We start from the raw sequence: 24,502 nt of genomic DNA, 5'->3' as shown, positions 1-24,502 counted from the left end.
CAAAGGATTATTTATTCATAAAATTGTGCGGAAAAGGTGTATCTCTTTGTATGTCTCTTTGGAATAATCTTGTTAGTTATTTTAACGTTTTTTTCCTGTGGTTTAATAAGAGCTAAATGAAAATTTAAAAACATCCGTTGTAAAAATAAGGTTTTAATTAAAATTTATTTTTGCATGAAATATTAAAGATTGCTTCAATATGTATTATATACATGGAAGGAAAATAGATGTCTAAAAGTTTATTTTAAATATTAAAAGTTTCAATCAATAAATAACTTTGAAGGTTGGTTTATTTAACACCATCTTTCGGGGAGTTGTTGAAGCTTTTATTGATTTTAAAAACTTGGAGTAGGTTTCTGTTTTAAATTAGAATATTTTGATGATAAGTTAGAAACCTTTAAATTATAATTTAAAAATGCCTCATTTATTAAATATGTTCTTTAAATAAATTAAAAGAAATTCTTTCTGCTTTATTTTTGTCTTCTTTAAAATCTTCTTACCACCTTAAAACTGAATTTTATAACCAAAATACAACCTGGAATCGCAATGAAATTAAACATGTTTATCTCTTTTCTAACAGTTTTAGAATTACTTTAGCTAGGTCATGTGACGAACATAATTTAGGTATATTTTCACCTAAATATTCTTATTAATCACGGTTAATTATAAAAAATGTATTGTCTTAAAATTAATTTGATGTAAAAATCATCCCAATTACAATTACCCCAAATTTTCTCAATTTCCACAATACTTTATACTAATAGTGAGGTTATGTTGAAAAATAATATTTAATTTTTTTTACTTTCTAATTCTACTTCCTTTTAAATACATATTTATCTTTTAATAAAGTTCAGTAATTTAGTTTAAGTAATTTTTTTAATCAACAAACTTTCGAATTAACACCTCTTTGACTTAAACTGTAAACATTTAAAAAAAGAACAAATTTTTATTTGTAGAAAGTTATCTGAACTATTTTTATTTCGTCCTTATTTTCTTTATCTTAAAAAATATTGAAAGATCCTGAAATAACCGGTTCGTCCCGAAATAAAAACCACAAATATCAACATTTATTTAATTTCAGTGCCAATGGGGCCATCAAAATATTTTGAGCAATTTTAATTTAAACAATAAACATTTTCAACGAATTATAAATAATTCCATTCAATTCCATTGACCCATTTGCATTAAATGTCGTCATTTCTTACCGTTTTAAGACGAGGCAAGGTTAAAGAACCCCATAAAAGTGCATTTAGAATCTTAAGTAGCTGATTTTCAAATAAATTTCAAATTTAAAATATCCCCGCGTTAAATTTATAACCTTATTGGTCAATTAAATTCGTTACCATGACAACGAAAGGTGTATTCTTAAATGATTTTTTTTAGGATTATTTTTAGGGAATTTTAAGTTTTCACTTGCAATTACAACCTCAAAATGCACTGCAATGCACCTTACTTAAATAACCTTAGTTTTAATGCAACCACGTGTGTAATGACATTTAAATTTCCTCATCGCTTGAAGAACGTGCAAAATTATTTTTGAATTGGTTTAGGGAGAAATTAAGGAATTAACCCCGGTTTTATTAAGGTTAACCTATCCGGGGGGGTGATGTAATAAACGTGTGCACTTTCAAAGCTTTGTCAGTGTTTGCTTGAACGCGGAACAGTTCGCTTTAAAAATATTAATAAACTCGTGGAAAATGAGCGGTAACACGACAACAGTTTCCTCACCAACGGAAAATAAATTAATAACAATCCCTCTAGAAAATATTGAAGATGAAAATAAAGATGAGGTTAAGTTAAAAAAGGAATTGGGGTTACTTGAAGGTGTTGCAATCATTTTAGGGATTATTTTCGGTTCTGGTATGTTTATAAAATGATTTAATTAATAACATTATAACTTTTTTTAATTTTATTTAGGTATATTTATTTCTCCGAAAGGTGTAATAAAAGAAGTTGATTCAATCGGTTTCTCGTTAGTAGTATGGGTGATGTGTGGATTTTTGTCAATGATAGGAGCATTATGTTATGCTGAACTAGGAACTATGATACCAAAATCAGGTGGTGATTACGCCTATATTTACGATTCTTTTGGTCCATTACCGGCGTTTCTGTATCTTTGGGCTGCAAACGTCATCTTTGTGTATGTATTTTTAAGCTTTTTAGGATTCCAGACAAAGTTTAAATGTTAAAAATAAATTCTTTGTTTTCACAATGTAAATTAAAACCAGAAATAACAAGAAACGGTGACTAATCGAAAAACAATTCTTTTGAATTAATTTATCAACCCAATTGTTTCTTAATCAGTTAAATTTCTTTTTTGTTAATCTAAAAATATCTTTTAATTATATTTTAGTCCAACAACAAACGCAATTATGGGATTAACTTTTGCCAAATATGTTATCCAACCATTTTTTGGGCCATGTGATTTACCCGATACAAGCGCAACTTTAATAGCTGCCGTAACGATATGTAAGGAGATAATTTTTATTAATTAATGTTTAAAAAAAGGGAATTCTTTAAGGCTTTTTGACGTTTTTAAATGGTTACAATGTAAAAGTGACGACTAAAATGCAGAATGTGTTCATGTTCTCAAAAGTGGGTGCCTTAGTCTTGGTGATTTTGATGGGCGTTGTTTGGATGAGTATGGGGAATGTGGAAAACTTTGAAAATGCTTTCGAAGGAACGACCACAAACCCCGGAAAAATTGCGACGGCGTTTTACTCAGGAATCTTTTCGTACTCAGGGTGGAATTATTTAAACTTTATGACTGAAGAATTAAAAAATCCTTTTGTGTAAATATTTTTTAATTCATTTCGTTAAATTGATTTTATATTAAATTTTTTAGGAATCTTCCTCGTGCCATTTACATTTCAATTCCTTTAGTTACCTTGATTTATGTTTTGGCGAATATGGCTTATTTATCAGTTTTAACGCCAATTCAAATGATGTCGTCTGATGCAATTGCTGTGGTTTGTAATCAATACAATTATTATTAATTTTATTGCTTATTTGATAAGTAATTTTAACATAACCTCAATTTTCAAATAAATATTTAAGAGTATGCAACCCAAATAACACGAGTTTAAATTTTGTTGCTTTATTATAGACTTTTGGTGATAAAATAATGGGTAATTTCGCTTGGATAATCCCTGTTTTAGTCGCAATTTCCGCATTTGGTGGTTTAAGCGTTCACGTTATGGCGTCTTCACGCATGTTATTCGTTGGAGCTAGAAACGGACATTTTCCGGCGTTGTTATCGCACATAAACGTTAAAAATTTCACTCCGTTACCATCGTTAATATTTTTAGTAAGTACTTAATTAACTTTTTTTAATTTTTAATTATTTAATTTTGTTTTAGAACATCTTATCATTATTTATGTTGGTAAGCAGTGATATTCACGCTTTAATCACTTACTGCACAATCGTTGAATCATTCTTTGTGATGTTATCTGTTGCTGGACTTCTTTATTTGAGATGGAAACGACCAGAACTTTCACGACCAATTCGCGTAAACATCATCATTCCCATTGTTTTCGTTTTAATTTGTTTGTTTTTGATTGTTTTACCATGTGTTGAAGCTCCAAAAGAGGTAGGAATGGGAGTGCTACTAACATTATCTGGGATACCGTTTTATTATTTCGGTGTAAAATGGACTGAGAAACCTGAGTGGTTTCAAAATTGTTTAGGGAAAATTACGATTGTGTCTCAAAAAGTATTTTTGGCTGCTCATGAGGATTAACTAAACGTTAAAATTGATAAAAGAGGTTGTTTTTGTTTGGATCAGTATTAAAGATAAGATTTTTTTTTAAGTTTAAGGATTTATGATTTATTTTTGGTTGGTTATTATGAAAATTGTACTTAAATTTAATTTATTTAAATGGGATTAGTTACCAAATTATGAAAATATCAACTCAGATATATTGTTTAACTAAAAATATGTTTAACAAGAATCTATATAAATGATTTTGACTATATTTTAGCCGTCAAAGTACAAAATAAGTAATTAAATCGAATAATACTTGTTCTCGAATAGTTACCAATTTAATTTTTCTTTTTTTTGTGATTTTGAATCTATACCTTACATTTCTTGTAATATCGGTGGTGAACTCTGTGATTCAAATACACTGTTTTGTTTTTTATGGAATAAAGTTTGCTAAATACAATTTAAATGTTCGTATTTATTTAACCAATTTATATTATAATACAATCTACAATAATCGAACAAATTTAATACTCATGAAGCATGTTATTACCACAAAAATCAAAGGAATGTACAACTACATAATTAATCCATCCAACCACCTAAGTATACATAAAAATTCCATACTTATCGGGTAAAATCATCAGGGTTGAACATTCCCTTTGCTCTGCGTAAAATGGAATCTTTACTAGCATCATAAGGATGATCTTTTGATGGGATTTCCAAAACAGCGGGAATAGGCTGAGTATGACTGTCAATAACATGTCTAATCATCTCAGCGATGTTCTGATTAATCAAAATGATGTCGATATCATCACGTTTAATAAAACGCTTAAAGCAATCTTCAATTTCACTAACAGCGGTATCTAAAAATAATATCAATTAAATCGATAAATTAGCACCGTTTTAAAAACTTACTTTTATCCACAACCATAAAATTGGAATGCCTATTCTTGTTTATTTCTCCAACACCGCCCAAAAGGAACCCAACGCAAGTATCCTACAAATTAATGATTACATTAAATTAAAAACAAATCAGAAATGTTGTATTTTACCTCATCTCCGATAACAGAAAGTAATTTTCCTTTAATAGCCGAATGCAAAGCCATTTTAACGAGTACTTTTTGGGCGAATTTAGAAATTGGAATCACCTGACACTTGGTAACCTAAAAAGCAGCTGACTCCCAAAACTACCAACTAAAAAACATAAAAAATCACTAAACTGTATTAACGTTGTCTGTCAAATCAAAACTCAAATTTGTTAAATTCATCAAAAATTAAAGTAAATAAATAATTTTTGAGTTATTAGTATTAAATTTGATTTTGTTGTAGAATGCCGAATACACAGATAACCGAAGCAAGGGAGACGTATTTAACACTCTTAGAAATGAGTCAATTGTTAAATACAGGATTAGATCCGGAAACTTTAACGATTTGTGTTCGTTTATTGGAAAGTGAAGCAAATCCCGAGGCTTTAGCTTCGGTTATTCGAGAATTGAGAAAACAAAAGATGGAATTAAACGATAATTTAAAAAGTAACGAAGAAACTCAACACTCTTAAATTTAATTAATTTTTATTTGGAAAAAGGAATGAAAATATAATCTTTTTTTATAACTCGTCTTTTTTATCTGAGAATTTTCCGTGATAAACTTTACTTTCTATAGTAACGCTTTCACATTTCTCCTGGTCTACTAAATAGTTTTTTGCTTCCCAAGCTTGCGCACCATCTTTAAAAAGAAAAATTGCCCGATTATCATCAACTAAGTACCTTTCAGCTTGAATATGATTATTCCAAAGACTTGTTTGCCACAATTTGGTTAACTCCTCAGTTTCATCTTTCGTCGGATTCCCCGAAACGCTTACGAAAGTCATTAAAGTTCTCCCTTTTTTGGTCATTTGTAATAACTCTTCAGGATTTTCCATGTTTAATTTAGACATATCTATTTGTGGGGCTGGACGTAAGTGTTCGGGTAATTCATCATCTTCAAGCGGTTCTTCATCCTCCTAATATTGAAATAAATTAAAACTTTTCTTCGGCAACATAACCTCACTTACCTCCCATTGATCAAATAATCTCTCCATATCAGCATCCGAGAAGTCCCTAATATCCTTTTTAGCCCATTCCGGTTTATCTTTCGACTTTTTACCGTTAGATATATTAATATATGTAATAATTAAAAGAAAAAATAAAAAACTTGTTCCTCTCATTTTTAACCTAACCTATATTCAAGTTGAAATAACCTCACTTTTTGATTTAAAATAAAATAAATATTAAAGTGGGAAATAATATTTAATTAATTGAAATTATTTCAAATTATTAATTATGACATTAATTAAATGTCAAAATTGACGTTTAATTGTCAAATTTGACGTTTCATAATATAGGTTAATTATAATTCAGTTTTCTAAAATATTATGCAATTTCAAACAATTCGTTTAATATTGTTGGTTTTCCAACATGTTTGGTTTGGTTCATTCTTCCAATAATCTAAAAAAATAACAATTTTATCTTCCTTTTAAAGATTTAATTAATTTACCAATAATAATTAATTGAAAAGTATTCAACAAATTTAATTTGCTTTTGGTGCCAAACTAAACCGTATGACCAAATAAGAAATAAAATCAATTATTATTAAATAATTGTTTTTAAAGGTTCAATCTTAAAAATATGGTAAATAAACATAGATAATTTGGCAACGACACTCGCTTCGTTTCTCTCTTCACTTTTTAGAGAAGCGAAGCAAGCGACGATGCCAGATTGTGAGTAAAACTTTTTCTAGGGAGATTTAATTTTTATTTTTTTTTAACATTAAATCATTGTATAACTGTACACCGAAATATTTACAATCTTTTTAATATTTGAGTTTCCAAATACTCAATGTTACTATAAATCCTAAAGGTCCACATGACATTTATTTTAACATGAAGATATATCAGTTCTTGTTATCTTTTATGAATGTTTCTATAGATAGATATCCCACACACCCAGATTTTCATCCCCACGGGACACCTGTACAACATTATTAGTTATACTTATGTGCTGCGTTAATCAGAAAATATTGATTCATTTTTATTTATTAATACAACATCGAAAAATAAACTTAGAAAGTGAATATTTTGAGACATCTTTTAGAATGTATGCTTTTTTTATAATAATCACTTAATTCACTTGTAGGTTATATATATTTTTGTCTTTAGAATAACAACGAGATGTAATTACGGATTGTCTATACATTTACGATATATTACTGGTCCAAACATTTCAATTTATTTTTCTTTAAATGATTATTTACAATTCAAATAGATTTGTTAACTAAAAAAAAATTATTTTTAAGTTGGTAATATTCCTAACCTAAAAATTTTGAATTTGATGAAATTTGGTAACAATTTTTTTTGAGTTAACAATTTATTTACGACTAATTTCGTCCAGCGAAATTAATCCAATGAAAATATTATTTAAATATCAGTTCTAGAATAAAAATATTTGATTTTTCTTTCTATAAACTACATTGTGAATAAAATACACTGAGAAACATTATTTTGGTTGGTTGATATTTTCCATTCACATTCAAATGGAATTAATACAGTCAATTGAATATTCAAACAGTGTTTAAATGTAACTTTTTATTAAATTCGGTTCAATTTATTGTCGATATAACAAAAATTAACCCAAAATATGCACTCGACATAATGTACATTTAAACACAGTTCACCATTTCTTTTAATAATTTTAAGACACATCAAATCTACTAGATATTAGTATTTCAACATTAATTGTTTTCTTGAACATTAATTAATTGTATTATATATTTTCCGTTTTAATTCAGTGGACTTTACTTATTTCTTTTAGTTAGACAGCTCACCATACACTCTTGTTTATTGGCTCGTCTATTAAAAAGAAATTGTCAAAAATAATTTTTATTTTACGTAGTCAAAACGACCAGCATTTTGGCTTAAAATTCCCGTATTGATCCTTTTTAATTTAATTATCTCTATTTAAATAAAATTAAAAAAAAATAAATTAAGTTAATTTACATTTTTTGAGGTTAAATTGGTTTGTAACGGTCTTCGCAAATTAAGAAGAGGTCAAGACTATGATGGATGGTAGAATCTAAAAGGATTACTAAATACTTTGTTCTTTTGTAATTCAAAATTTTGTTGTTGTATTTTTTGTGTTTTTACAAACTTTACCATAAACCTTTCAATTTCTAATTTTGCGCTAGCGCCATCTTTTGTTGACTAGCTGTTTCAAATGACATAAAACTTGACTGGTGCTAGTTCTAGTGACAATGCTAGATTTAATCTAACTCTAGTCTCAACATTACAAAAGCAGTTCTCTTAGATTCTACCGTTCTTAGATAAAGAGAGATTTTTAACAACTAATACTGATAATAAATATGAAATAATAGTTTTTAGTGTTGAAATATTTTGATAATCAACAATTAGTAATCAAAAAATTGATTTATCAGCTATTTCACAAATAAATCTTTTAAAGTCGAGCATAGAGATGAATCGGAAGTTTCGTTTGAATTGTTTTCATCTCCAGGTTTATTTGAAAACCAGCCGCTTTTAGATTTCGATTGAGATGAAGAAGAAGTTGATGGACCATCTCCTTTTCCGAAATCGTTTTTTTCCGGACTCGATTTTTTTAAAAAATCTTGTATCGCAGTTCCTAAAAGTTGGGCGTCCACCAGTGACCCACTACGCTCGTCCCATAAAACTTTATTGTTTGAATCTTTTGCTTTTAATGATTTTTTTTCGTCCGCAAATGAAATAGAAGTTAATTGGTCTGATTTTCCAATAAAATTTTTTGTTGAAATCGGTTGATGACGTTTAATGAACCAATTACTTGGTGTTTCAATTTCATTACTTGGTAATGTTGAAACATCAAAACTATTACTTCTACTTGTTTTCAGTCTACTTCTTCTTGTCTTCTTGTTTTCTTCCATTGATGTTGCATCTGCCGCCCCCATTGGTGTTGTTGATTCGGATACTTCACACTGTTGATGATTAATTTCCATAGCGGAAGAAGATAAAATAGAAATAAGATCAGTATTTGTGCATATAATTCCAGAGCTAGTTATCTTACATGCTGTGGAAGATGTCGAAGAAGTTCTTGGAGGTAAACTTGGAGGCGGCAGTTCCGATGCTCTTCTTCTAGTCGCACTTGGAATTGGGGCCAAAGTTGTTCCAACAAAATCTGAATATCTCCTCGAACTCGCGTACCTTTGTATTCCACCAGATGCTGATCCGCCACCACCTGGAGTTCCTCCAAAATGTTCGTCATCCAACGGTTGGACCTCACAAACTTTTTCGTTACTACTTGTATTCCACAATTTCATTCTAACCTTTCTAGCTTGGACGATATCATCCATAATATCCAATTGAAGGTTATGAACACTTCCTCTAGGTTCCGTAGAAGGTGGCCCCCCAGTCACAGACTCCCTTCGACTTGGTAAAATCCGTCCCGCAACAGATTCCCGTCGATTTCTCCCAAAAAATGCACTTGGAACTTTTGAGATCGTTACTACAGAATGTCTTCGTCCACCTGGTGATGGAGCTGGAGCCGAAGAAAGCGTCGCTAAAAATTCAGTTTGTCTAGGTCCAGGGGCACCTTCACCACGTTCGGAAAGACGGCGAACTTGACTGGCGGTTATCCCGGAACATTGAGGAGTTGGTAATGAATGTTTACGAGTTTCTCGAGACCAGGGTGACAGTAAATAAGGATTCATCATTGGTGATTCATCTTCGGAAGTATGTTCCGAAGATGATCTAGTTTTCAGTTCAGGTTCTTGTATGCATCCAGGTTCTTCAACAACGATTAACGGTTCGGAAGTTTGCGTTTGCAGACTTCCTTTCCTCATTTTTCAAGTTTTTATCTGTAAAAACAAAAAAAAAAGAATATTAAAGTAAAATGCACTGAGAAACATCGCATTTTAATATTAAATAAATTAAACTGAGCCGATTATCTAAAACGAGAACACCTGTAGCTATGTATAGGCATATTAAATCGATAAATACAGGACGAGGTACATAAAATCTAATCAGATGTGAGCGCAAACCTATTTTCTGGAAATATAGCAGTTCCTCGCATAACTCACTTACTCGCGTAATATAGTTATGATCAGTGATGATCATATTTCGAAAAATCGATAATTAAAGTGTCATTTCAAATTCATTTTGACAAGTAAATATTTATGTCGATAAAGTAGAATACTTATTTTAATTATGTCAAATTGATTTATTTATGACTTTTAAAGTTGTTTTTTGATGAAATAAAATAATTAATTTTTTTAGTTAATCTGCCACTTAATGCGTTATATGAGGCGGATTGTGAGTCTGCAATCAGCAATACAAACGACGATGGGCAAAAGATGGCGCTGGTTATTTAATTTAAAATTTATTGTTCAAATTTTATTAACTTACAATATTTCATAAATAAAAAGTTAAATTTGTATTAAAAATATGTAATTGATTAAATAATTATTGTGGGAGCTGTCAAATTGATAAATTACTAAGTTCACGACGGTCTAGATAATTATGACCTTAATGGGGCCCCATCCACAACTAACCGAGTTTGGTTTAACTCAAATTATCTTATACGATACGAAATCGCAACAGCATCTAATTTATTACGTGTTAATTGAGGGATTAAGGATTAAAAACTTTGAGGAACACTTAAAAAATCAAAAATGCATTTATTTTTTTGATGTTTTTTAACATTCTCCTAATTTGACTAAAGTGTATCCTTTATGTGGTTCGTTACACGTTTTTGATCTCAATTCGCAAGGATTTGCAAACGTATGGGTTTCTCCGGAGACGTCTTTAACGCATAATGGGTTATATTCCATAGTGCAGACTTGTGGACATTCATCAGCTAAAGTTGATTGCATTTGGGAAATACCTGATATGGAAAAATTTAAGGAAAATCTTGTAAAATTAAATAGAAATAATAAACATAAACATACCCAAAATGCAAACGAAGAGAAGAACTAAGTATTTCATTTTAAACTTTTTATTATAGACTCTGTAAGTAAGTAATCAGCGATCCTATATGACTTTTCCTTTTTATATGAACGATATCAAAATGTTGTTTTTAGGAGATTAGATAAATTTATGAGAGAGCCTGTTTTTTATTTTGGTTTCTAATCATTATTTTTCCTAATTAAGATAAAAAGAATTAGGGCAACAACAAGATATTAAAATTAAAAAAAATCTCAAAACTATCGATTGGTACCCAGAAGACCCCTCAGGTATAGTTAATTAGGAAATGAGTTCGATGATCGGCAACTCTACGATTGGCAGTTTAAAATTAAATCTGCAGATGAATATTTCAATTAACCGAGGAGAACTGCTTCAAGCAATTATTGGAGCTCCACTTTGAATAGATTACCCGGAATCTGAGAGGATTCGATAATATTCTTGTTGGGTTGGTGATGAGAAACCGACCCATCCATCTGAGAGATTTCATTGTCATTTTGAATGATTTCGAAAGACCGAAAATAAATAATTATTAATGAAAATTGATAAAAATAATGGATACATAGCAACCACATTTAAACCAACATTGGAAATCAATAGAACGTGCTTTGAGCGTATGATGTTTAACCACAACACCGACAATTAACAATACAAGAGTATTTGTGGTTAATATTAATTTTTTAATTCTGCAACCAAATGTAAGTTAAAGTTATTATCGTTTTATTATCCTGTTAAGAAGCGCATAGAATACTTTTTTCTTTTTGTATTATTTCAAGCCTGTAAAACCGAGATTTCCCAGCATTTCTATCTCCCCATCTTTGTTCCGCGTTCATGGAAAATCAATAAACTCCCGATGCGTTCCGATTTAAAACGTATTTACACCGTCAATTCGTGTTGATATCAGTTCAAATTAAAATTAAACTCGTTAAAACTGTAATCAGTCTTAAATAGTTGGGATAAAATGAACATTTACGATGTTTTTTTATAGATATTTAAAAATCTATGTAGAATGTGGCTGTAAATTACAAAGAGTACTCCAGGGATTTTACTGGTTTTCCTGCCTTTCATCCTGTTAGTCAAACTGACCTCTTTGGAAACAAGTGTGAGACTCTGTTGTAAACGGAACAGATCAATACAGAGTGATGAGAGAGCTACATATTGTTGTTCTCTTTTATGCCCTAACACATCCTTTAAATAAAAAAATCGTTATTTATTAATGATTTCGTATTTGCATTACACTAAAATAACTATGAAACATTTCATTTATGGTAAACTATTAAAATTGCATTCGTTTTTCATTTACAAGTAAATGTCTTAACATAAAAAATTAAAAATCTTGAAGATTTTTTTAATAACAAAAAGAAATTTGTTACAGAACCGTAATTCTATATCGAAAAGTTTTCGAACAAAGTTTGGTTTCGAGACACGACTCTTGGAAAGTATCCGGAAATTGGAAGTAACTTTTAAATCTAACTCGGGAGCCGATTCAATTAAAACACTAAAATTGACTTTCTCGCTCGAAAACTACCGGATATGAAAAACTAGGAAGGTAAAAATAAAATTTCTTCAAAATTACATAAATTAAATTGCTGTTTAAGTTTTCGTGCAAGTTAAGACGAGGTAAATGAGATTCTAAGTACAACAGAAGACATTTTGGTTAAAATAAACCACGAATTTTCTCAAATTATTAATTGTTTGAATGAGGATTTTTTCAAAAAACCAGAACAATACGAGTTTCAGGAACGTTTTGAATACGAATGCATTTGTGTAGGCATTATCATTTGTGAACACCCCCATCATTTTGTTGTTTGCGTCTATTTTAACATTTACATTCAAAATGCTTCCTTTATTATTTATTTATACATGCAAGTAGCGACAGTTACTTCCTACATCTAGTTTAAGAAAAAACAAAACTAAACATATAAAGATTCGGAAAGACGGTCTTATCAAGAAATGAAAAAAGAAAATCAGTATACTCTAACAGATTGGTCTCAACAGAACGTCCAGGGTGGAAACCGTGTTGTTCCATACCAATAACTTAATTAACAACTTAATTTGAAAAAATAGTCTATTTTAGAGATTAATTCTAAATAAATTGAATTCAACCTTTCCCCCTTTATATTTCCCTTTTTTAGGTAAAGTACATTTTACATTTTCTTTTCGATAAAATATAAAACCCTACCCGCTGGGTTTGATATAAGTGAGTTATCAAATCGAAATCCATCCACTCTCCGGTGATATCGTTTTAAGTCTGAAACCGATATTGCTTTCGCAAAAAGACGGAGACAAAGAGTTCCTTTCAGTTTTCCGGCGGAACATGACAAAAAAATTTATTTTATTTGCGTAAAAGATAATAAAAAAAGTTAATGTAGGCAACCAGTTTTACTTTGAATCTTTTTGTCACACATAAAATGCAACATGTAATATGATTTGACATTACAGTGAAACCTCGATATAACGGATCAATACGGGAAACGCAGTGTTCGTTATAGCTCAATAAAAATTTAGCGCTGAATAACAAATAAAACTAGAATAACACTAGAACTAGCAACATTTCGTTTAGCCGTACCTCTCTTAAGATGGCCGGTAGGTAGCACTAGTTAGCATAAAAGATAATTAATAAAGAACTAAAACTAGAACTACCACAAGACCTAGAATTAGAATCATTCGGCTTTAGTCGTCTGAAGAGACCTACGGCTAAATCCGAATGTTTCCAGTTCTAAGTCTAGTGTTAGTTTTACACTAGCACTATCACTATTAGGGTTATCATAAGAACGTCACTCTTTTTCAAACAAAACTTTTCCTTTGCAAAATTACACAATACCTATAATATTAAGCTATGTTAATTTTATGTTGGACAGTGCAAGTGCATAGTAGTTTTGTAACTATGGTTCCTGCATTCATATATTGCGAATTATATGAAATTTCCATTATAACATTAGTATTAAAACTTTATTTATAGAAATTAAGTTAAAAAAATTGTTTCCTTTGAAACAATGCTTCATAATAATAAATAGAAATTATTAAATTCTCGAAATTTGAGTCGAACTTTTGGAGATTTTGAATGATTTATCTAGAAATATTATAAAATAAAATCGATAAGCTGGTTTTAAGCTTATCGAAAACATGAATTATGCGATTTCATTATCGCGAATTGTCGAAAACACGTTCGTTAAACTAAACAAACATGAATACCAACACTTTGCCCAGCTAAAATATTCAACAGATGAGGAGTTACGACTATTGATTTTACATTTAAATTACTACACCTCACTGATTTCAACTGAAAATTGAATTTCGAAACATATTTTTAACAACCATTTTTGTGAAGAATAAAAAATTGAATTAAATCGAAAAAAATTATTGAAATTAAAAAAATAATTAAATGTTTACCAAGACTTTTGTTAATTACTAAAAACTTACCTTTAATTTTAAAAGTAAATTTATGTTGATTTCAAAAAGTCTTTGATCACTTCGCTTCCTCAAAAAAAAAAAAAGGATTTTGTTTTAATTATTGCTCCTTTTAAATCCGAATTTTTAACATTAAAAAAATAAAGTCGTTATTTTCTCCTACTTCTTTATATAGATTAAAATTGTGCGAAAACTGCGCGAGTTTGGGAACCGTTCGAGATATACTGGGGCTTCTGCTATGTGGAGTTCTCGCGAATCGGGCAGCTTCCAAGCTCTGGACCGGCGCTTCAGAATCTCCTGCTCATCCCAACTTCCGGAAAATTCTTTCTCTTTTTTGGAGGATGAAAGGAAGACGTTTTTAACTGAGAAAAACTAACTTTAATTGCGTCCTTAATTTTACTTCATCGAAAAATAAAAAAAAAATAAGGAAGATATTAATTGTTAATATAAATTATATTATTATTTGATATCAATTTATTGATTTTAATATAAACCGTTAATTTTGAAAGTAATATTTAGTCAATAAATTGTTTATTAATTTTAATAAATAAAGTTATACGGCTAAACCGGAATATTTCTAGTTCTAGGTCTAGTTTTAGTTCTAGTTTTACACTAGCACTGTTACTATGTAGAATTAACACTATACCTAGAACTAGAAACATTCGGGTTTAGCTGTGCGTGTTATAAGGCAGCTAAAGCCGAATGATTCTAGTTCTTGGTTTAGTGTTAGTTCTACTTTTAGTCCCTTCTCTTTGTTTTCAATGCCATACAGGCATTTATCTGAATTTGACATTTTCGGCTCTGCGGTTTTCTTTTTATCGTAAGCTAAATGAAAAAAGTACCCGTTTTTTGACTGTGCGACTGACGAAATGATATATGTTTTTTAATTTCTATTTATAAAACAATAAAGACTTTTTTGTTTCTCCAACTTTTTTTGAATATAAAAACTTATTTGAAAGCTTTTCTAATTGCGTTATTTATCGTTGTTTTACTTGTCTAATGGATTTTTTATTCAAATTCAAGGTTTCTAAGTAACAAATGAATTCAATTATTGCTTTTAAAACTATTTAAGAATTCAACATTTGATTTTTGCACGTTTTAGGTAATCCTTCAGTAAAAATGAATACCTTTACGGTTATTTTAGCCATTTCTTACGCAATAGCAAACGTAAGTAAACTTCAAATTAATCTTAATTATAATTGATCTCTCTAACAATAATTGATTCATTTTTTAAGAAAATCTTACAATGCTCCGGATTAGAAGATTATTTAAAATCAAATAACAAAACTAAAACATTTTCAAAATCAATTTTGGTTGTTTTAGTTTTGATTATAATGGGGTTTGTTGTCGTTTTGATTACAATTCCATTTGGAATTTTTAAATTTTTTCTTTCAATTTATTTAAAAATCGTCCACAAAGAAGATTTCGGCGGTTTTTTAAACGGAATTGGAGCCTCTTTCGCAATGCAAAATGAGCAAACCTATATAATAACCGTTTTAATAGTGGATTACGATGATGACATTGAAGGTTTTTATAAAGAATTAAAGAAGATTGTTGAAATAACCGTCCAAGATTTCGATCAGTTAAACTCAATCGTACAGAAATCATATGGCTATTATTATTTATTAAAGAATCAAATTACATTCGATAAGATTTTGTCGCGAATAACTTTAAATCAACAAGATAATGAGAAAAATATTTTATCGTTCGATACTATTTTAAATTACGTAGATAGTATTCGAAGTTATGATTACAAAGATCAACTATTTCAAGTTGTTCTATTTAACCACCCCGTTTGGTTTAGTAATAAAAGGAATTATGCCATTTTCTTAAAAACTAATCATTGTATTTTGGATGGAATGGGTTTTCTAAGTGTTATAACTAAACATTTAAGCAAACCGAATAAAGATGTTGTCGTTAAAAAATTGGATTTAGTGGAAAAGTACAAAAAATTAAATATCGATTACAATAAGTGTTATTTAACCAAAAATTCATTTGGGTTTACCACAAAAAACGATCTAAACGAAAATTATAAACAATTTTCTGCTTATATTATGGAAGATTCGCCCGATTTAAAAGAAAAAATAAAATTTATATCTCAAAAATTAAGTGTGCGATTCAATCAGGTTGTTTTAGCTGGATTAATTTATTCGATTTCTAAGATATTAGATAAGGTAAGCATTTTTATTTGGTGGAACTTTTTTAAAATTGAATTTTTTTAAAGAAAAATATTAAATCTGGGCCGTTTAATATATCTATAACAGCTTCATCGGATATAAAGCAAATTGAAAATGTCATGAATGGGGACAGTGACTCCATAAAAAACGTGAAGAATGCTTTCTTTGTGTCCCAAGTTACAGTTATGAAATGTCGAAATCGATCAAAGAGAGAATTTTTGATTGAAACTGGGCGAGAAGTTGAGGAAATTAAGCAATCTGTTAATCCATTGTTAAACATGATGTTTTTTAATTACTTATCTTCTTTTATGCCTTCTATCTTATGGCGAGCATTCTTAATGGAACAAAATAGGCGAACACACATAGTTTTAACGAACATATTGGATCATCCCACAGAAAGAATTGTTTGCGGAAGAAAAATGTACGCTATTTTTACGATTGTTGGTAATACTGGTAATAAATGTAAGCTGAAATTTGTTATTTACATCCATGTAAGTTATAAGTTAAAATTTTTAGGTATATTTTTTATGCATGGATCTTATGCCAACCGATTTGGAATATGTATGAGTGGAAGATATGAGTTTATAAAAAGTCGAGATGACGTTCAATTTATATTAGATGAAACGAGAAAATTTATGGAAGACGTTTTTAACGAATTAAACCAAGAAAAAAAATAAAAAGCATTTTTATGCAACCAAACTAACACGATAGATGTGTTGGTTGCATACTCACCCCTATTTTTTAAAATTCAATTCTATTTTTTAATTATATCTACCGGGAATTTCATATAACTCGCAATATATTAATGCATCATAGCCATAGTTACGAAACTACAATGCACTTGCACAATGCAAAGTAACGTCCTTATCATAACCCTGAGTTTTCGGCTGTCTTAAGAAACGCACGGCTAAACCCGAATGTTTCTAGAGACCAGGGCTTCTATGGAAATATATTTTTGTAAAAAGAAAATCTAAACGAAATTCTAATTTACCATAACAATTGTTTTTAATCTTAATATAGGAGTTATATTTAAAATTATTTTTCTTTTCACCCCCACAGATTACTTATTAAATTATAATTCTAAATTGGAATATTTTCTAAGATTCAGGGAGTGTCCTCATATTTACATATTCACAGCTCAAAGCCCCCGTACAAAGAACGCAACAGAAACAGAATTAAAAGATTTTCTGATAATTCCGACATTTTTTACTGAAAAAATAGAGGTAATTTCACCATTATGAAGAAGAAGAAGTTGGAACCCCGCAAAATAAATATTAACTTTCGTCATATCGACCAAAACGAACTATCTCAACAGCGAGTTGAGCTCGTTGAGCTTATCGAACGCTTTCGCAACGCCTGCGTCCTTATCAACTCCAGTAAAGACCAAAATGTAGGTCTGAAAACCACACAAAGCATTCACATCTTCCAAATTTCTTAAAATTCTAACAAAATGTGAACGCCCTTTTTATTTGGCGTTTAAGAAATGATGAAAAATGAATAAAAATGTGAAAATTTTAATCATTTCTACTTTATTATCATGTAAGTAAATTGTAGGTTATGTTAAAGTCTTAAATATTTTTTTAAAGGTTTATTTACATTTGTAAATCTCGAACACAGTACGAAACAATCGAAAGAAAGACAAATCGATTTGTATTGTTATCTTTGCGATACGATGGAAGATGGAATGAATTGTCAAGATTTAAAAGATAACACGACGTTTCACACGAAATGCCCGAACGATCAACGTTTGTGCAAAGTGAAGAGTATTTTGATGTCGGCGAGTACAGAGGATGTGACAGGAAAGCCGAAATTGTGGTTGCTACAAAGAAACTGTACTAAAACATGCGAACCGGGTTGCATTGTGATCGGGGAAAGGACGAAATTGCATTCTTGCACGACCTGTTGTGAATATAATCTTTGCAATATCGGCTCGAAATCAAATAACGCTAAATTGGATGTGATTTTAAAAACAGTTGTCGTATTTTCGATATTATTTCAGTTTATAATGTAGATAAAATAGAAATTGTTTTGTATATTTGTGCTTTTTTTTAATGATTAATTAATTAATTAATAAAAATTTGATGGGATTTTAAGTTTTATTATCAATATTATAATAGATAATTATAATTAGAATCCATTTTACCAGTTGATTAATGTGTGAAAATGTAATTAAATTTAATTTTCTCAGTATTGTACTTTTGAAACTGGTTTTATTAATTAATTAAGTCTTACTAGTTTCGGTCCATGGCCATCCTCAGAGACTAATTTTACAAGAGCTCACAAAAAGGTCATATAGCAAAGTATTAAGTTCATAAATGTAATTATTTAAATAAAATTCCTTTAAGTTTAAGACTAAAAGAAAAAAAGTTAAAAAAAATGGTATCTTGTGGAATCTCATCCTCGGCTTGTTGTTGATGACGATGAAGTTCCTGCAAGGTGTTTGCTGCTTGTGGTAAACGCTTTATATAGCGACCCATCATATCCCACACATACTCGATCGGGTTTAAATCCGGAGAGCGAGCAGGCCAGGGGAGAATTTCTACTCTTTCTTTGTGTAGGAAGTTCTGACAGACGTGGGATGTTCCTGTTGGAACATGGTGTTAGAGCGTTCGTTTAGCCTGGGTGTTACAATAGGCTGTAATACCTCGTGGATGTATCGGAGTGCATTTAAATTGCCAAAGATGCCAATTAGAGGTGATACGATATTATGGTATCCCATACCATAATACCAGGTGTTTGGGTGCCGTGACATAAAAGCACAAAATCTAAATCTTCGCGCCACTCGCCACGAAATCTAGTACACACCACCAGATGACTGATAGTTATTTATTAAGCTATCAATACTAATTGTTACTCAACTGATATTCGCACTCCACTACAAGATATAATTGCTGTACTCTCTCCATAACACTTTCTAATGTAAAGTTATTGATCTTCTTACGTCACTAGATATAAATAAATAGAGTAGCAAATACCGTTTTTATCCTATTATCAATATTGCATTAAATATTGCTTGAATATAAGTAGGTTATACCAAACAGCAAATGAGGCGTGACAATAACAAAAACACATGAATACACTTGACCGTTCACAGCATTTTAGAAAATTTACTTTACTCGTCGACTTAACTCGCAATATTAACTATTACTCGAGTAATTGGTTATGAATGTACCGTAGAATGAAAATATTTACTTGAAAGAACAGGAGAAGAGAGATAATTTGACAGTTTGATTCTCTAAAATCGGCAAGATGTAAATTGTTGTCGTTTGATTTTAAAGAAAAATTTTCTAAATTTAATTTAATGTAAAACACGGTTCCTTAATGTTTTTTTAAATTTTATGTTTCTTTAAATAAATCAGTTTTAATTCCTAAATTTAAAACATTTAGTTTCCTCGAAAACGAACGAAACAGAGTTGTGTTGCGTTCAATAAAACGCATATGTGTCAAGTGTTATGCGTTCACTCGCAACTATATTTAGTTTCAGTCTCCTTTAATCCGGAGAAATACAATATCCCAATTGACCCTATTAAAAAAAATAAAAGATCATGTAGAAGCATATAAACGCGATCTTTTAAACCAAAGACTCAGTATAATTCAAACACTTTTGGTGATATTATTTCGGGTTTTAATTAATTGTTAACAATGACCGCATTCAATCGTGTTAATCTGATATGTTTCCTTATAAAAGTGGTTTATTTAATTATAGTGTTTGGTGATGAGAATTTCGATCAATATCGAATCGTTTATCCAAAAATTTTTGAGAAAATTAAAAAATTTAAGCAGGATGTATCATCCAGTTTTTATTACGAAGAAAATAAAACAATAAAGTATTTTTTTGCATTATTTACTTATTATTTTTATTTAATTAATTTTTTTTGTGGAAAAGGGTTGTTAGAATTGAGGAATTAATTTTAAATTTGGATTCGCCCGGTTTAAATTTTGCCCCAAATTTTTTTCAACAGAACACATCGCCCTGCAATTATTTTAAAGGATCGATTTCCGGCTTCGAATCAATTTCGATTGTTGCACTATCACTTTGTGGCCAGTTTTTAACGGGATTTATTAAAAAAGGAAGTGAAATGTACTTTTTAGAACCCTCGAAAGATAATGAAGGTAAATGGTAAGCTAAAATTTTATTAAATTAACAAATAAATAATTTTAGGTGCTCATTATTTTTATGATGCTTTCAAAAAACGCCTAAAAAGATCTTTATTTTTAAATAAGTCCAAAAAATGGGAATACTTCAATTTAACTGGTGATGTTATTGATATTGATATCGATATCGACGACAGCCATACTCAAGATAATAATCACGATTTGTTGTTCACCGATTTTAACAACAATGTTACTTTGATTAAATTGGATACGAAATTATCTAATAATGACGATGAATTGGGGTATTTCGTTGATGCCGCTTGGGAAACGCGAATAATAAGTGAGCTAAATCCATTTTTTATTTATTTAAATTAAAACATCTTTTTCCATCAGCAAGAAACAACCTCAACATCAACACAACATCATCCCCAATTTGGTTAGAAGTGGCAATAGCGGTAGATCACACCGTTATCGATTTTCACGGAAAAGATCGCGTCCAACAGTACGTTTTATCCCTAATGAACATTGTTAACGCAATTTATCAAGACCCCACGTTAAACGCGAACATTCAGCTGGTGATAACAAAGTTGTTTTTATTCGAAGAAAAGAAAACCGCCATCATCCGACTTGGAGACGCTGTTAAATCATTGCAAAATGTCAACGCTTGGAATCGTAAACTACACGGTACCTTAAAACCAGAAGATCCACGACATGATGTCGCCGTTTGGTTAACGAGGGCGAATATTGGAGGTCCTTCCGGTTACGCACCCGTTTCTGGTGCTTGTGATCCAAAACGGAGTTGTACTTTAAATAGGGATGAAGGGTTAACGAGTGCTTTTATTATTGCGCACGAAGTTGCTCACATGTAAGAGTTAAAAATAATAATACAGTAAAACCTCGATATTACAGACTTAGAAGAGACACACGACTAGACCCGATCAAGAACTTTATTTTATATTAAAAACCTTAAGCCTCAAACTAACAACATTACAAAACTCGAATAGTATAAATTAAACATTGACTAATTCAAAGTGTGAAATCGTAGTTGCCCACCTATGTGTGACGTCACGAACGGGCCTTCAAGCTGTGTAATTTCTTTTTTTTTAATTTAAGTCTTGGGTTATCTCATGATGGAGCCCAAAAAGATGGAAATACTTGCGGGGATGACTCTTATTACGGAAGCATAATGGCACCGATGGTTTCCTCTACCTTTCATAAATTTATGTGGTCGGAATGTTCAAAAAAAGAATTCCACGAGAAAATTAAATCGTTTCAATGTTTAATGAACAAACCAATCTCGACGGGAAACGAAATCCCGCTTAATGGAAGCTTGCAATTCGCTTTTACCATGGATGAACAATGCAGAGTCGAATTCGGAGACGGGTTTATTTAAAATTTAATAAAATTTTTTTTTAATAATTAAGTTCTTTTAGGTATTCTTTGTGTCGTTCTTTTGATATAGTTGAAGTTTGTTCGCATCTTTGGTGTGCTAAAGACGATTCACCTTCTTCGTGTCGAACGAAAAGGGCCCCACCTTTAGAAGGAACCGATTGCGGATTTAATAAGGTTATATTTTAATAATTTCCAATTTTGTTTTCGCATCTTATCTTTTTAGTGGTGCATTAATGGTTACTGCGAAACGATCGATTTAAAACGATTCGGCCGAAACCCTTTACATCATAACCCCCAGAATGGACGTTGGAGTTCTTGGTCGTCTTGGGGACCTTGTTCGAGAACTTGCGGAATAGGAGCTGAGTTTAGAAGCAGAAAATGTGATAACCCACCGTAAAATAATTATGAAAATAATAATTTCTTTTTCTTTTTTAATTAATGATGTTTTAGCCCGATGTACGGCGGAAATAATTGTTTTGGTCTCCCTGAAGAATGGCGTTTATGCAATTTGGGACCATGTTCAGAACCGATTCAAGATTTACGAACCCAACAATGTTCGAATTTACCGAAATATATGGACTTTGAAGATGATCCCAAAAAAAATTTAACTTGGTTGGCTTTTGAAAGCGATGAACATAACTCAAAGTGTAAATTGATTTGTATTAGTAAAGAAACTAGGGAATTATTTATTACTGAAGAGAATTTAATTGATGGAACTTTATGTTCTTATGAAAGTAGCACGGAAATTTGTATCCAAGTAAAAAATCATTCTTAAAATTACTTAATATATTTATAAATAATTTTTAAAGGGAATTTGTCATCATGTTGGTTGCGATGGAAAATTATTTTCAAATTTAAGACCGGATTCTTGCGGAATATGCGGCGGGAACAACACTGAGTGTAAAAATATTAAACACATTAATAGGAAAAGATTAAGAAGAGGTAATTATGTTCTTTAACAAATAAATTTAAAAAAAAAATTTTTTTAAGAACTTCAAAGAATGGTGATTATCCCACGAATGGCGCGCAATTTAAAATTGGAAGCAAACATAACCACAACGGATTTTATTAATCCCAATGTCGCTTTTATGTTAAAAGATCGTACTAAACAAAGTTATTCAGTTACAATTCCAAATACCGGACTTTATCATGGTGAAATCGTAGCCGGAACAAAGTTTCATTACAAAAAGTATTCAAATAGACATTTTATTTCTGCAAATGGGCCGTTATTGTCAGAAATTGTAATTTATGTAAGTAATTTTGAATTGAATCTTTCTCCTAATTATTTATGTGATGCTTTATATCTGATTAACCTTCCATTAATGGAATGGTTAATTATAACAAAAACATATATAACATATTAGTCACTTACCATTTATTTAAGACATCCATCTTCAACGACTTTTCATTTCATTCACTGTAAAGAGAAAATATATGATTAGAACAGAATTTTAGCTATCCCTATCATTCAAATCATTGTTTATAAAAGTTAATTAGAATCTAACACACAAATGTTGGAAGTCTAAGTAGACACTTGTCTTATTAATTTTAATAATTGTAACCTAACTTAATAACTAAATAATATAATTTAATCGAATTACCTTAATTTTATCTTTTTAATTCCAGATTTTTTCCCCAAAATCATTAATCGATCGTGGAATTAAATTGCATTTAAAAGTCGACTACTTTATCCATAAAGATTATTTAAACAAACCATCTCGTTACGTGTGGATTTTAGGAGGATGGGGATCTTGTAGTAAATCTTGCGGCGGCGGTTTTAGGCAAAAAACGACCGCTTGTTTCGATGGGCAAAACGGAAAAATCGTACCTAGAAAAGAATGTTCGTTATTAACAAAACCGCATTTACCAATAGAAAAATGCAACAATTACAGGTAAATTTGCAAATTGAAACCATAGAATTATCTTTGTATGAAAAATTTCATTGTGTTGACAACTTCTTCACAACTTTGTATGAATTACGGTTGTTATAGCAACCGATTGTATATTTGGTTGCATATTTTTTCTTTTAGTTGTAATTTTCATTGGATAACTAGTGAATGGGAATCTTGTTCAAAAACGTGCGGCTCTCACGGAATTCAACATCGAGAGCTTTATTGTCTACCTCAAAATGTAATGAACGAAACAAAATCGTTAAATTCAATAGATTTTCCTTGGAAATTTATGGTGAGTCCGAATAAATGCGGTGAAAATCCACCTCCATCAATAAGACATTGCAATAGAATCCCATGCCTATCGTTTTGGGAATTTGGAAATTGGTCTGAGGTAATAGAAATGATAAAAATATTTTTTTTATTAAATTATTTCTTTTAGTGCTCTACTTCATGTGGATCTGGAGTTTCAATTCGTCAATCTCATTGTCCTCCACCGGATGGTGAACTTTTTTATACTTGTGGTCCTTCCCCGCCACAAGAAAAACGAATTTGCCATAATAATAATCGAGCTGATCCAATCTGCAAATCGAGTAGAAAGAGATTTTTATGCAAAGCGGATCAATCGATATATTGTGAATTAGCACAACTTCATAAATATTGTAATTTAGGATTTTTTAGGAAATATTGTTGTAAATCTTGCATGAAACATAAATTATTAAGAATTTCATCGTAATTTGATTGATCTAGATGAGATTTTTACGTACTTGGTTGCATAATATTAAGTTTAGATGTCAATAAATTTTCTTTTCTTAGAATTTCTTACTCAATAACACAAACATAGCTTATTACTTA

At 30.3% G+C, this 24,502-nt stretch overlaps 6 protein-coding genes across 9 annotated transcripts; 3 read left to right on the top strand and 3 right to left on the bottom strand.

The window, feature by feature from the left end:
* The first annotated feature begins 1,432 nt into the window (after positions 1-1,432).
* On the top strand, positions 1,433-4,170 carry LOC111428440 (solute carrier family 7 member genderblind). Its single transcript, XM_023063948.2, has 7 exons — positions 1,433-1,860; positions 1,918-2,140; positions 2,354-2,469; positions 2,522-2,792; positions 2,846-2,969; positions 3,107-3,307; positions 3,360-4,170. The coding sequence occupies exons 1-7, from the start codon at positions 1,698-1,700 to the stop codon at positions 3,738-3,740; spliced, it is 1,479 nt and encodes a 492-aa protein (XP_022919716.2). The 5' UTR covers positions 1,433-1,697; the 3' UTR covers positions 3,741-4,170.
* On the bottom strand, positions 4,160-4,891 carry LOC111428390 (V-type proton ATPase subunit Vha14-1). Its single transcript, XM_023063890.2, has 3 exons — positions 4,757-4,891; positions 4,620-4,701; positions 4,160-4,567 (listed from the first exon to the last, which is right to left on the bottom strand). The coding sequence occupies exons 1-3, from the start codon at positions 4,808-4,810 to the stop codon at positions 4,329-4,331; spliced, it is 375 nt and encodes a 124-aa protein (XP_022919658.1). The 5' UTR covers positions 4,811-4,891; the 3' UTR covers positions 4,160-4,328.
* A 367-nt stretch (positions 4,892-5,258) lies between these two features.
* On the bottom strand, positions 5,259-5,991 carry LOC111428389 (LDLR chaperone boca). The gene is made up of 2 exons (XM_023063888.2): positions 5,758-5,991; positions 5,259-5,706 (listed from the first exon to the last, which is right to left on the bottom strand). The coding sequence occupies exons 1-2, from the start codon at positions 5,908-5,910 to the stop codon at positions 5,311-5,313; spliced, it is 549 nt and encodes a 182-aa protein (XP_022919656.1). The 5' UTR covers positions 5,911-5,991; the 3' UTR covers positions 5,259-5,310.
* A 2,114-nt stretch (positions 5,992-8,105) lies between these two features.
* LOC111428114 (kairos) lies at positions 8,106-23,442 on the bottom strand. Of its 4 annotated transcripts, XM_023063514.2 has the most exons (3): positions 23,360-23,442; positions 23,131-23,175; positions 8,106-9,581 (listed from the first exon to the last, which is right to left on the bottom strand). In XM_023063514.2, the coding sequence occupies exon 3, from the start codon at positions 9,564-9,566 to the stop codon at positions 8,172-8,174; it is 1,395 nt and encodes a 464-aa protein (XP_022919282.1). In that variant the 5' UTR covers positions 9,567-9,581; positions 23,131-23,175; positions 23,360-23,442; the 3' UTR covers positions 8,106-8,171. The 4 variants fall into 4 exon arrangements, with proteins under 4 accessions (XP_022919282.1, XP_022919284.1, XP_022919283.1 ...); XM_023063516.2 differs by lacking the exons at positions 23,131-23,175; positions 23,360-23,442 and adding an exon at positions 14,107-14,310; XM_023063515.2 differs by lacking the exons at positions 23,131-23,175; positions 23,360-23,442 and adding an exon at positions 9,765-9,887.
* LOC111428113 (uncharacterized) lies at positions 10,255-17,306 on the top strand. Its single transcript, XM_023063512.2, has 7 exons — positions 10,255-10,735; positions 10,803-11,381; positions 12,059-12,232; positions 15,197-15,261; positions 15,330-16,268; positions 16,319-16,733; positions 16,788-17,306. Exons 4-7 carry the CDS (start codon positions 15,214-15,216, stop codon positions 16,946-16,948), a joined length of 1,563 nt encoding a protein of 520 aa, XP_022919280.2. The 5' UTR covers positions 10,255-10,735; positions 10,803-11,381; positions 12,059-12,232; positions 15,197-15,213; the 3' UTR covers positions 16,949-17,306.
* Positions 19,724-24,465, top strand: LOC111428109 (A disintegrin and metalloproteinase with thrombospondin motifs 1-like). The gene is made up of 13 exons (XM_023063506.2): positions 19,724-20,098; positions 20,158-20,384; positions 20,434-20,706; positions 20,760-21,231; positions 21,480-21,749; positions 21,800-21,932; positions 21,982-22,151; positions 22,209-22,515; positions 22,568-22,700; positions 22,749-23,008; positions 23,385-23,650; positions 23,789-24,041; positions 24,090-24,465. The coding sequence occupies exons 1-13, from the start codon at positions 19,914-19,916 to the stop codon at positions 24,381-24,383; spliced, it is 3,243 nt and encodes a 1,080-aa protein (XP_022919274.2). The 5' UTR covers positions 19,724-19,913; the 3' UTR covers positions 24,384-24,465.
* The last annotated feature ends 37 nt before the right edge of the window (positions 24,466-24,502 follow it).

The sequence above is a fragment of the Onthophagus taurus genome, chromosome 10 (assembly GCF_036711975.1).
Source record: "Onthophagus taurus isolate NC chromosome 10, IU_Otau_3.0, whole genome shotgun sequence".
Classification (NCBI taxonomy): Eukaryota; Metazoa; Arthropoda; class Insecta; order Coleoptera; family Scarabaeidae; genus Onthophagus; species Onthophagus taurus.
This window is presented reverse-complemented; position numbering and strand designations above follow the sequence as displayed.

Excerpts from the sequence above, each read along its gene's own strand:
- LOC111428440 (XM_023063948.2), top strand. The coding sequence starts at position 1,698 with ATGAGCGGTAACACGACAACAGTTTCCTCACCAACGGAAAATAAATTA. Across the intron at positions 1,861-1,917 it reads AGGGATTATTTTCGGTTCTG|GTATATTTATTTCTCCGAAA; the intron begins GTATGTTTATAA and ends AATTTTATTTAG. Across the intron at positions 2,141-2,353 it reads GCTGCAAACGTCATCTTTGT|TCCAACAACAAACGCAATTA; the intron begins GTATGTATTTTT and ends ATTATATTTTAG.
- LOC111428390 (XM_023063890.2), bottom strand. The coding sequence starts at position 4,810 with ATGGCTTTGCATTCGGCTATTAAAGGAAAATTACTTTCTGTTATCGGA. Across the intron at positions 4,702-4,756 it reads TTTCTGTTATCGGAGATGAG|GATACTTGCGTTGGGTTCCT; the intron begins GTAAAATACAAC and ends ATTAATTTGTAG. Across the intron at positions 4,568-4,619 it reads TTTTATGGTTGTGGATAAAA|ATACCGCTGTTAGTGAAATT; the intron begins GTAAGTTTTTAA and ends TATTATTTTTAG.
- LOC111428389 (XM_023063888.2), bottom strand. The coding sequence starts at position 5,910 with ATGAGAGGAACAAGTTTTTTATTTTTTCTTTTAATTATTACATATATT. Across the intron at positions 5,707-5,757 it reads GATTATTTGATCAATGGGAG|GAGGATGAAGAACCGCTTGA; the intron begins GTAAGTGAGGTT and ends TTTCAATATTAG.
- LOC111428114 (XM_023063514.2), bottom strand. The coding sequence starts at position 9,566 with ATGAGGAAAGGAAGTCTGCAAACGCAAACTTCCGAACCGTTAATCGTT.
- LOC111428113 (XM_023063512.2), top strand. The coding sequence starts at position 15,214 with ATGAATACCTTTACGGTTATTTTAGCCATTTCTTACGCAATAGCAAAC. Across the intron at positions 15,262-15,329 it reads TTTCTTACGCAATAGCAAAC|AAAATCTTACAATGCTCCGG; the intron begins GTAAGTAAACTT and ends TCATTTTTTAAG. Across the intron at positions 16,734-16,787 it reads TGGTAATACTGGTAATAAAT|GTATATTTTTTATGCATGGA; the intron begins GTAAGCTGAAAT and ends TAAAATTTTTAG.
- LOC111428109 (XM_023063506.2), top strand. The coding sequence starts at position 19,914 with ATGACCGCATTCAATCGTGTTAATCTGATATGTTTCCTTATAAAAGTG. Across the intron at positions 20,707-20,759 it reads TTGGGAAACGCGAATAATAA|CAAGAAACAACCTCAACATC; the intron begins GTGAGCTAAATC and ends TTTTTCCATCAG. Across the intron at positions 23,651-23,788 it reads GAAAAATGCAACAATTACAG|TTGTAATTTTCATTGGATAA; the intron begins GTAAATTTGCAA and ends TTTTTCTTTTAG.